The 11,772-nt window shown below is 37.2% G+C and overlaps 1 protein-coding gene across 1 annotated transcript in view; it reads right to left on the bottom strand.

The window, feature by feature from the left end:
* The window catches only part of DPYD (dihydropyrimidine dehydrogenase), a gene marked incomplete at its 5' end in the record, with an annotated part of 196,336 nt that overhangs the window by 32,918 nt on the left and 151,646 nt on the right, over positions 1-11,772 (bottom strand). The window contains one exon of the mRNA XM_009083388.1: positions 7,013-7,197. Coding sequence (XP_009081636.1) covers positions 7,013-7,197 — 185 coding nt within the window. The remainder of the gene's footprint in view (positions 1-7,012; positions 7,198-11,772) is intronic.

Below are 11,772 nucleotides of genomic sequence, written 5' to 3'. Positions count from 1 at the left end.
AAAATGAAGGAAGACATAATGTACAGGATCACTTAGCCCTATCTCTGCACCTTTCCCCTGCCACTTTTGAAGATTATGTGTACCCTACCCCTGCCACTTTTGAAGATTATGTGTACATGGCATTATGTACAATGGCATACATACCAATATATACAAAACTATTATTGTTTTTATATTTAATTGTATTAGCATGAATACTTCAGGCGTAACAAAAGTTAGACCCTGATTTGGGATCAAAGAATATCATCTACATTATGGCTATGCCACGACAGTCACTTTTGTTTTCGTTTAAAAGACAGTCTTTTCCCTGCAGAGTCAGTGAAATGCTTTCAATGTCCTATGCCACGACAGTCACTTTTGTTTTCATTTAAAAGACAGTCTTTTCTCTGGAGAGTCAGTGAAATGCTTTCAATGTCTAAGTTGCATCTAATAGTATAGAAATTACAGAGAGAATATTTTTATTTCAATGTACGGATACTGAACAGCATCCCAATCAGGCTGTGGTGGGTAGAATTTAAATCTTTGCTCACTGAGATGGTTGACTAAATAAAATCACAAAGAAATAAAGCAGAAATTTCTAACACAGAGATGCCCTGCACCGTCTCTGTTCCTAACAAGTCACAGCTATGATCACAGCAGTTCTAACCTTAAAATGAAGATTTCTTCATCAGGACAAAAAGAACTACTACTTAAGGTGTTGGAAAGATATTCTGCAACAGGGTAAAAACCCCAGCTACTTACAAATTGCTGCCTTTGGGGGTTTGGGGTCTATTTTTTTAATGAAGTTATTTAACCCATTTTTACCTGTGAAAACTAATAAGCACAGAGAAGATGAGGAGTTTTTTGTTTGCTTTAGTGCCTTTTGTTTTCTAAGCTGGCTCTCAGAACGTGAGAGTTCACTTGTCTATTTGGTTTTGGGATTGCCTGGATTCATATCTCACTATTCTGATACCAGATCTTCGATTCCTGGGACTGAGTTGATAACATTTGAGGGTTAAATTTTTGGATGGCTTAAAAGCACTGAAAGCAATGGAATTGTCCTAGCCTGAATGATGCAAACCTGAATGTGTCCCTAATGGGGGACATTCTGAGAATTTCTTAAGTTCCCTAACACTTGGGACCAAACTCCCTTCAGTATCATGACCTCTCTCAGCTAGCAGACAATGCAGTTACACTTTATAAAAAGCCAGACATCCTCCATTTCTTCCCTCCTGAATGCTCACTGCTTCCTCCATATCATACTCTGCAGGGTCATTTTTCTACACCAAGAGAATTTGAGTTCTTAGAAAACCAAACAGCCTGGCATTCTCCATCTCAAAAGGTTTTGTTAACTGGCAAATAAAATAAAAAGGGGAGAAAAAAATCCAAACAAAAAAAGTATTGTACTTTTATTAGTCCGGGTTTGATTTCACCTTATTAACTTTTTTATCTTTTATTTTTTCTTGACTAATATTTCAACTGAATAATGTTGTTCGTGATGCCAGAACTTTCTGGATCACACAACTGGGACTGAAGCATTTTAAAAATGTTAACATATTTTGTCTCCTACATATTTGAAAGTGGGGAAATGTGCTGACATCAACGCAGATATACTGAACTCTTACACCATGACTCTTTGATTTTGATTCTGTAAGAATGACAGCAAAGAAAGACTTAAGGAAAGGTATTCGATCAATTCCCCTCTAAGTGCATGTGAGCAATAAACCTAATTTTCCAGTTTGAATTAATTTGCTATTCAGAATTGTCCAAATGTTCTCTGTGAATACATTTCAGTCTGTGGATTGCTCCCAAACTATTCATAGCTTGTACAACCGTAAATATTGATTGCTACAGACAGACAGACAGACAGTGCTGAATATACAGCTTAAGTTCTATTGTATTGTTTCCTTTCCCAAGCAGGACAATTAAACATCTAAATATTGTTCTCACCTAAAATGAGTGTTGCTTCAAAGTGGTTCTTAACTATTGACTCCAAATGAGCTTTCTGTGGTAAAATAGAAAATAAATCCTATACAAGACAACAAAAAATAAAATCTACCAGAGTAGTGAAAGACTTTGAACCACATGGTTGAACACACTCATGCAAAAATAGGCCCTGCCTCCTGCATGCCATCATTCAAACTGGTAGTAAGCCACTTCCTAATCCATATGTAGAGATTCACTTTTCCTGCCTTACTTCCCTCCCAAAGAGCAAAACCACAAATAACTTCAGTCAGATGCACTCAGACCCCACAAAAATGTGCCTAATGGTTTGTTAATGATGAAGTGACCTAAGTGGAGGTTGCAGGGAGAGGATTACAAAAGGTTTCAATGGAATAAACCAAGTATTTAAAAACACACAGGGGTAGGATGGAGCTGAAGGTTCAGTAGCCAGTGGCAATACATCTTTGTAGATTTATCTCCCCTCCTTCCTATCACTTGCCTTTTTGCTCTATTTATTTTTCTTGATTTTTTTTTTCCTTTCAACACAATACTTATAAAAGAAATTAATTTACTAAGCTTTGATGCATTGTTTTCTACAAAGCAAAACTTTTGGCAAACTAAAATGTTATATAGCTTCCTGAAAGTAAAATCATCTTTATAATGAAGGATTTCTCTGACATTGCACAAACAAATAGGAAAAGAAGGCCTGCAGGCAATGGTTTATTTATAATAACTCTTCTCTTGATTTTTTTAGAAATAGAGGACAAAAAGCATGGCCCATTCTTCCTCTAATTTGTTGCCAACCAGCTGGGCTAACAATATCGCACGTACTTCTTCCAATCATGGCAATTTTTTCGATCCTGCAACAGGATGGTGAAAAATCCCCAACACATTGCAAGCAGTGGACCTACCTTACCCTAACCAGAATTCGCCTAGAGGCAAAAGCACACGGTCTGCAGGGCTGAGACACGGGAACTCAGCTTTAGACCTAATACAATTTTTGACATTAATTTTCTTTAGGTGGAGAAAATTCTTAACCAGAGAGATATGGTCTAACTCCATTTCCTGGCCTTTAACAAAGACAGACTGTGAAAGCAAGTGGTTGTATTACTGTTATTTTTCACAGAGAGCCTTCTCTACAAACCCTACTGCCTGCAAGAGTCTTCCTGAATACTTTCACCTCACTCCTGCTTTCTCTGATCTTAAAACATCTCTTCTCCCTTGCATATGCTTCTTCTACCCTCTCCCCTATTATCCCTTATTTAACTTTGTGGGAAATATGTTTATATTATTTGATACAATCTCAGAATGGTTGTGGTTGGAAGGGATGCCTGGGGACCATCTAGTCCAACATCCTTTCTCAAAGCAGGATCAACTAGAGCAGGTTGCTCAGGGCTCTGTCCGTTTTGACAGAGATTTTTTTTAAGCTCCTTCCTGGCTTTGTTTCTAGAACTGACATATTGCTTACTCAGAGGCAAGCAACTAATACCAGGTTTCTTGCACTTTCCTTCAATCCACCTTTTGCAAATGGTACTTTGTTACTTGTATGCATGCTAGTGTTTCATACATTGTACTAACTATACAAAGGGACATTAATTTTTTCCTGTGGTTATTCTGAAAAGAAATAGACAGCATAACTAATGGCTTCAGATACAAGCTTCCTGGGAACCATCCAGCTCTAGTATTGATTATGAAATAACATACATTCATGCATGCTCAAGGAATATACAAGAATGGTCACCCTTCATGAAAGAATCAACAACTATACTCTTCAGATACAAAGTCCATATCTTTTCTGAGAGCATAGAAAAAGAAAAAATAGCAAATATACAAGAATGATTCAAAATAACACAGTGATGTGCTCAAAATTCACATTGAATAGTGTCTTAGTGAAGTGCAATTTATATCAGCTGGGATCCACGCCTCTATTCTTGAAGTGTATCACATATATTTCAGTCTAGAAAAAGTATAAAAGAAACTGTCCACAGTGGGGAGATTACAGTTTAAAAAAAAAGATTTAAATAAAAGAAAACTTATTGTGAACCAGAGCAGAAAAGTCACTTTTAAAGAGGAATTTTAGTGAGAAGAAGATGGCAGCTTGCCTGCCACATATGGGAAAACAGTCCCCAGGTAAGTGCATGAACAGAGTAGGAGTGAAGCATTAAGGCTGGCACAGATACCTGGGAAGAAAATACTGGAAGCTGTCTTTGTTCTCAAGGCAGGCATAAAAAATTAGAAGTTAGAGCAGCAATAATTGTGAATTACCCTGAATATAGCTATTATACTATTAAATCCCATTCACTGATCAAAAAAGCAATGAATGGTAACTGAGGCACAGAAGAGAACAGCAGCCTATATTGCTTCTGCACAAGATCATAAAGTCACTGATGGACAAAAGTGAGGGTCATTACAATCCCCAAACTAAATAAATCACTAAGATTATTATATTGACATTTTTATGTCATTCATAGAACAGCACAAAAAGTTGAATCCTGAGAAAATGATATGAGTAGTAGACAGTTGCATGAATTGGACTGATCCTGCTTGGATCTCTAACGACTTGCATGAAATGGTTCTAAGAAGACCAACTATATTTTCTAACAAGCTCTACTACAACTATCCTTAGTTAGGATTTGACCGGTCATGTTTATAGAAACTAACCTGACACAGCTGCAGGCAACAATTTCTGAGATGAACCTATGCCTCATATAGTGGGAGGAATATGTTAAGAGGCAGGAGATATTTAGGCAACTAATGATGGAAAGTTTCCAGCATAAGAGCAGCCAAGAAGCTTCTGTAAATAACTCCCAGTTTTGAACATAAGGCATTTCTGCTGGAGAGTCCTTGAGTCTGGATCTCACGCTTCACTTGACCATGTGCCAGAGCTTGCAATGACTGGAGTTTCAGGGCACATATCAGGCCCATCTGTTCGTTTAGCCTTTTGCCTGGAGTAGGTTGGGATACAAGCAGCATGCTGTTCAAACATTGCATTCTGCAAGTAGTAAGGATGGTGGGTTTGAGTTCCAGTCTTTGACATGGTCTTGGGTCGGTTGAGAAATCCTATGGAATAGTTTTATTTTGATGAAGACTGACTATTTATAGATCCTAGTGCTGAGATACTAGGTGATTTGGGAAATGACTACCTATTCCTGAAAATAAAATATAGATGGTATGGATGCATTTATTTAAAATTTAATGCGCACTCAACTCAGACACTCAGATCACAGGACAGTTGCTTGCCTTAGAATCTCACAGTAGACAGAAAATAAGGTAGTGTGTAAGGATGGGTTTTCATTTGCTTTTGGAAGTTTCCAGAATACAGTGCTGTGAATCAAACACATGCACACACTTGAGTACAAAAGTATGCACATGTGCACATACCTACCCCTATAAACATCAGGGTAACACAGTCCTTCTCTATCCTTCCCTAAAGAATTTCTGCATAAAACAAACTCTCCTCTAGTCACTAAAATTTCTACCAGGTCCAAACACTGGTAATGTAAATCGCCAAATTACAGCACTCTGCACCACAGCAACCAGATTTTATAAGGGCTGCACATCCAAATAAATGCCCCTGGGCAACCCATTCATCTAACAGCTGGAAAGGTGACACTTGACATTTGGAAACTTTCCTGTGAAGATTGCTGTAAGGCTTTCCCATTAGCTTCCTGGTGAGACTGTAAGGTTGAATAAGCTGCCTTGAAACCTGCAAAGGGTAACGGAAATGCTCTAATATCACAAGTCTGCTCGATTTAAAATTCTAATTCTCAAGCCATGACTATTCAGATTTTTTCCAAAGTATTAAATACATTCCAGAGGGGGAAAAAAAGGAAGCTTTGAGGAGGAAGCAACATGATAAAGGAGGGTTTTTAAGTGATGCCTGTATTTCTAGAGGTTGAATAAGGAAACAAAAGGACAAGGTACTCTCTCTCCCCCTGTCATAGTTACCCAAATTCACTGTGCACTGAGAAATTAAGCAAGCAGGTCAGGGATTAAAGATGTTTCACACTCAGCATTTTCATAGGGTCTAAGAAGGCAGGACACAAACAGTGCTTTAGAACAAGTGAGAAAAAATATGCACAGATACTAACAACAAGCTTTCAGTTGAAGTATTTTTAGGAAGCGAAATCAGACCCCAACAGCATGAAATTGCACAAACATGCAATCAGAGAGGCTTTGAGCAGATGGATGGGGGAGAAAGACATCGAGCTGTTACAGTCCCAACTTCAGTTGTTCAAATCTCTTTTTGTGGGAGAATGAATCATGTATCGTGTTTCTAAAAAGTTCTCTGCACTATGAACACACTTTTTGTCAGCTGGTTCTCCACATACAGGCTGTCTCTCTCTCTCTCTCTCTCTCTCTCTCTCTCTCTCAGAAGGTTGCTCTGCAGCTCCTCTAGACTTCGTGCTCTTTCTTTTACTAGAAAAATTAGGGCAGAGGTGTGCAGTCAGCAACATGCAAGGACAACCAAAAGGAAACATGCAGTTACTAGGTTTTTCAAGCCTGCACCTCTTAAACTCATATTTCTTAAGTAAATTCTCCTTTGCACTATTTTCCTCTTGTGCATTCAGTGTTCAGTTTTTGTGAAGCTTTTGTATCCAGTTTATCAGCCTCATCAGAGCAAACTTTGGTTCCAGGGTAGATAATTTGAGCGTTCTGTAAACTAAAAATATCTTCCCCAGATAATAACATTGGCAGTATTTAATTTTTACTTTATGCATTATTGGAAAATTTTACTTTTAAATACTTACGGGCTCACTTCTTTTCCCCAATTACCCAATTAGGACTTCCAGTTGCACTGTGTGCTGTGCAGGGAGGATTGCTACCCTGGAGTGGAATTCAGAACTGGGGCCAAGAAACTGTTGCTTCGATGTTAGCATTAAGATGATGTAAGAAAGCTAGGTTCAACTACCCAAACTCAAGTATGCAATCCAAGCTGAATGAATCTGTAATGTCCTAATCACTAGATAATCTTGGTATTAGTTTCTCAAAACTTGTATATTTAATTTAAACCACAATTAAATTATTTTGAAAAGTATCTAAAAACAGGTAGAAATGGGAAAAAGAAAAATGCTTTTGAAAAAATCACCTGTATATATCTGTGCATGTACCAGGAAGCTTGTTTTCCATCATTTACTGATTCCACTGTAGTGTTAGCAAGACCACCAATGTCACCCCCTGCAAAAACCCAGGGTACACTTGTTTGCATCGTTTCTGGATCTACTTCAGGAAGACCCCATCTGTTAAACTTGATAGGTGCCATGGCCTCTCTGACTGTAATGAAAATGAATGACAAATACGTTAATAGAAGAAAGAAAAAACTGTTGCTAAAATCTGTCAAATATACACTGATAACAATTAGAAAAGCAGTTCCAAGTTCCTTCACTTATTTAAATGTAAATCTACAGTAGAAATTAAAAGTTCTTTTATGTACACAAGCATTTTTGTTGAGCTAGTGGAGGTATGTAATTACTAACAGGGCTGAGACAGAAAAACAGCATTCATTACCACGGAAGAGCAGTTTGGCAGTATCAGAAAAGAAACCAGTTCCTGTGTGCCTGCAAAGCCAGACCTGCGTGCAAACCAAACACACACAGGAGTCACAAGAAGTGACTGACTCAATGTAGGTTCAAGAAATAATTGGTGCTAATGCTCTGGTCACTCCCTGAGAACTCCCATGTCCCAGAGGCTGGGATTCAGAGAGTCACTCTCACTGCTGTTATTCATCTCCCAGGGAAAAATTCCAGCACTTCTGAAAATCCCATTGATGAGCAATATTCACGAAGCAAAAATAATTTCTCTTGCTTTCCCTTCACCCATAGCTTTGTGCTGCATTTACCATCTCAATATGATTTTCTCCTGAATAACCTACCTTAGACTCTCTTGTGCAGCTTAATACACAGCATGCAATTTCTAACATCTAAACCCAAAAAAGAATGTTTCTCATGCAATTTCTACTAGAAATTCATTTAGATCTTCAGCATTTACTTTCTGTATTTATTAACTCTCAAACAGAATCACACTCTGCTACTTTTCAATCATTATTATAACTGACTGAAAAATTTCAAATGGAACATATCCCCACCAGGAATTGTTATGCTACCAAAGCTGAGGCTTTGACAAATTGTGTTGGTTTTAGAAAAATTTAATTCTGAAAGAGATATCTTTCAATAAAGTTAAAACCATCCTGACAATATTTAAACTCAGAAGATCCTGGAAGGCTCACTTCAAAACTTGTTAAATATATTAAGAATAAAACCATAAACCACAATAAAAATTAAACACCCACATGAAAAGAATATACTATCTTTCTCACTATGATTTCTGATTTCTTTTAGAGCATGCATTAAGAGTTCTTAGTATTTTTCATGCTGTTAGTAAACAGCATATATAGGCATTCTGCACATGAAGTATTATTATTCTTCAAAATAATGTAAATGTGAAAATAAAAAAATATTTAATACTGCATGGCATTATATAAATGTCATTAAACACACATAAGTGCTCAGAAAAATATTGTTGCTCTATATTAACATTTAAAAATCATTATAATCATAAAGACACTTGAAAGTAGCTTCATTAAGAGAATCTGGTTTCCAATAAATATTTTGAGCAAATGTTGATGGCATATATCAAAATGAGGGTAGGGGGGTATATAGCTCTGTCTACAGGAACTGAAGATTCTGCAATAAAATGCAGCTTAAAATCACAAAGTCCCTCAGGGACATACCACTGGCAGATGCAGATTGCCAAGGTCAATTAAACTGATGTAGTTGTGCTGTCATATATGTAAAAGAGAAACCTGCCAGTTTAAGACAAGAATATTTCTCCAATACAAAGGGCAAAGTCACAGTATTGTCCCAGTGCACATCTCAGTATACTGCAGCCTTCAAGTACACCTTTCTTGCACAAAGTCCCTCAGGGACATACCACTGGCAGATGCAGATTGCCAAGGTCAATTAAACTGATGTAGTTGTGCTGTCATATATGTAAAAGAGAAACCTGCCAGTTTAAGACAAGAATATTTCTCCAATACAAAGGGCAAAGTCACAGTATTGTCCCAGTGCACATCTCAGTATACTGCAGCCTTCAAGTACACCTTTCTTGCACATCATAGTGATTTTCATCCATATTGTCCCAGTGCACATCTCAGTATACTGCAGCCTTCAAGTACACCTTTCTTGCACATCATAGTGATGGGATTTTCATCCAAGAATCTGTATCTCCTTTGACCTTCAAATCATACATTAGAAGTTTATTTCAAAGTGAGGGCTATGTATAATGAGGAACAAAATAATTAAACAGGAAGCAAAGCACAAATATTGTCACCTACTTGTCCCACCTACACTCTCCTCCTCACCCTTGGCATTTACAAACATATATCCAGAGGACTCTAATCAAAACCAATTTTTTGCAACTGGTTCAGAAGCTGGAGTCACACAAGCCAGGTTTAAGACAAAAGACTGTAGGAGGTTTCCTACCAGAAGTATTTAATGTATCTGCAAGGCCTATTTACACAACCTCTCTCACCCAGCACACACATGTGGCTTAAATAATACTTGGGTAGTGAAAAACCCAAAAACTTAAGAAATTGTTTCCTTTCAAAACATTTAAATTGCTGAAAAATCACATGAAACACAACCTTCAAACTGAGACCATTTTAGTCTGGAAAATGAGGTTTTGGTTTGTTTGGGAGTTTTTTGTTTGTGTTTGTGAGTTTTTAAAGGAAAGTGCTGATAATGACTGATAGCAGTTTTATTAAAAATGCTTCAGTAATATTTAAAAATCAATACATTAAATTTCTTTTTGTATCTTAGACTGTCTGTACTTCAAGAAAGCTTTTGATCATCTTATATTTGTCATATATGAGATAACTTATTGCATGCTGTGGTACCAGCTCAGCATGTGGTCTAGACAGTTCTTACAAGCTAAATACATAGAGGCTTGTAAAGACATGTTTGTAAAAAACACAGAGGAAAACTTGGTACTGCAGAATTTGGTATTGGGGATTTAATAGATGACTTCTGTTTCTCTGAGTCAGGACTGAACCACAGTAAAGGCTTTAGAGGACAACAAGCTGTCGAAGAGGTAATTTTTCAGAAGAAATGATGTAAAACTGGAAGTTCTGACTACTTATTTCATCTTGTGGAAAAATAGGGTATTACCTCTGTTATCCTGTATCTATTACATTTCTCAAATCTATCTTTGAATTGCTTTGTGCTAAAATAGCTGTCTGGACATAATTATACCAAAAGCTTTTTGAGTGCAAGGAATGCTGAACATATCTTCACCTGAAACGTCTCTCTAGGGTCTGGGGATTTGTCTGCCTGATCAGTATTTTTAAAATTGGGAAAGAACATTTCCCTGATGGCAAGGTTGACATGGTATCCAGCACCTATTTTCTTCTGCCTTTTTTGTAATCTCCAACATTTAGGTTACGTAAAAATAAGGGCATCGTTTAAAAGCATCTTATATAAGAGTTCCTAACATCCTCACAATTTGGATCCAGTACGTAGTGTAACTGTGAGGCTGAAGGGACCACCTCCTAGATCACCTGCAGAAAGAAAGGGAGAACTTTGGTCTTCACAAAGGCAAGTCCCTTCTCTGCCCCAGCAAGGGGTGAGAGAGTCTAATAGCGAAACCTGAGCTTGAACAGAGGTGACCCAAACTATTGCATCTCTAAATTGCTGCTTCATACTGTTCAACAAGCAAACTACATACCTAATTTTTCTGTTGGTGCATAACTTGGGACAGGGGTAAAGGAAAGAGGTTTTTTTTTTAAACTCTGCACCCTCACACCCTTCAAAGTTTAAAATTAACATAGCTTTTCTCTTGAAAATACAAACTACAATCCTATGTTTATGCTGCCTTCCCCTCATAGCCTGGTGAGATATTATATATCATTTGAAAAGATCCTTCTGGATGAAAGACAACATACAATTTAATTATTCTGATGCTATCAAGTGATGCTAACACAAATAACACCAAACAAAAGGACAGTGCTGAATATATATTCCAAATTTGCTATATTCACAGAGCAAACAAGCACAAATGGAAATGCAGCAGCAAATTACAGCATTTACAAAAACAATATTAAAATATAACTGAATACAGAAAAAATATTTTAATTAACAAAACAAATCAAATGGAAAAATTCTTCAAATAAAGCTTTAAAAGTGAGTCTGTGTGTGTTTGACTGCCATGACTAATTATGCATCCATGTAATGTGTGTTCAATTTGGGCTTATTTAAATAGCAGAAATGCTCATTAGCTGCAGTATATCTGTGAAGCTTCAATAAACAGTTTAATGGTTTTTATGTTTAACCAATTTCATAAGTTCCTGTAATTTTAGCTTTAGTAGCTCATTAATGTTATTTTTGATATCCATCTTACAGAATTCCTTTAAAGTGAATGGTAGCATTACTTCAGAAAACCAGAAATATACTGTAACTTTCTTAATCTAAAATATATAACTACAGCTGTCACATGCACCAACAGGCTGATTAACTGCTGACACTGCCCAGTCTAAAGGCCCAGCAAATAAAGGCACAATCATGCTTCCCATGTTATCTACCCCACTAGTGTACTGAACCAGGATTAAAAAGTGCTTTGACTGGATAAAGGTGGATAAATAATGGGAGAGGATCCTGCTGCAAGCTGGTACTGACTGTTTTCTGCCCCTCACCAGTAAGCAAATGCATAGTGGTGCCTATCAGCCGAAGGAGCAGAATTTCCACCCTAGGTTAGCAGTGCTTTAGAAGTCATGAAGCCACTTTTGGAGCCTGTAAACTGGTAATCATTTCGAGTGTGGAACTGCTGCACACAAACTCATTCAGTAAACCTATTTGT

Source organism: Acanthisitta chloris, unplaced genomic scaffold (assembly GCF_000695815.1).
Source record: "Acanthisitta chloris isolate BGI_N310 unplaced genomic scaffold, ASM69581v1 scaffold3621, whole genome shotgun sequence".
Classification (NCBI taxonomy): Eukaryota; Metazoa; Chordata; class Aves; order Passeriformes; family Acanthisittidae; genus Acanthisitta; species Acanthisitta chloris.
This window is presented reverse-complemented; position numbering and strand designations above follow the sequence as displayed.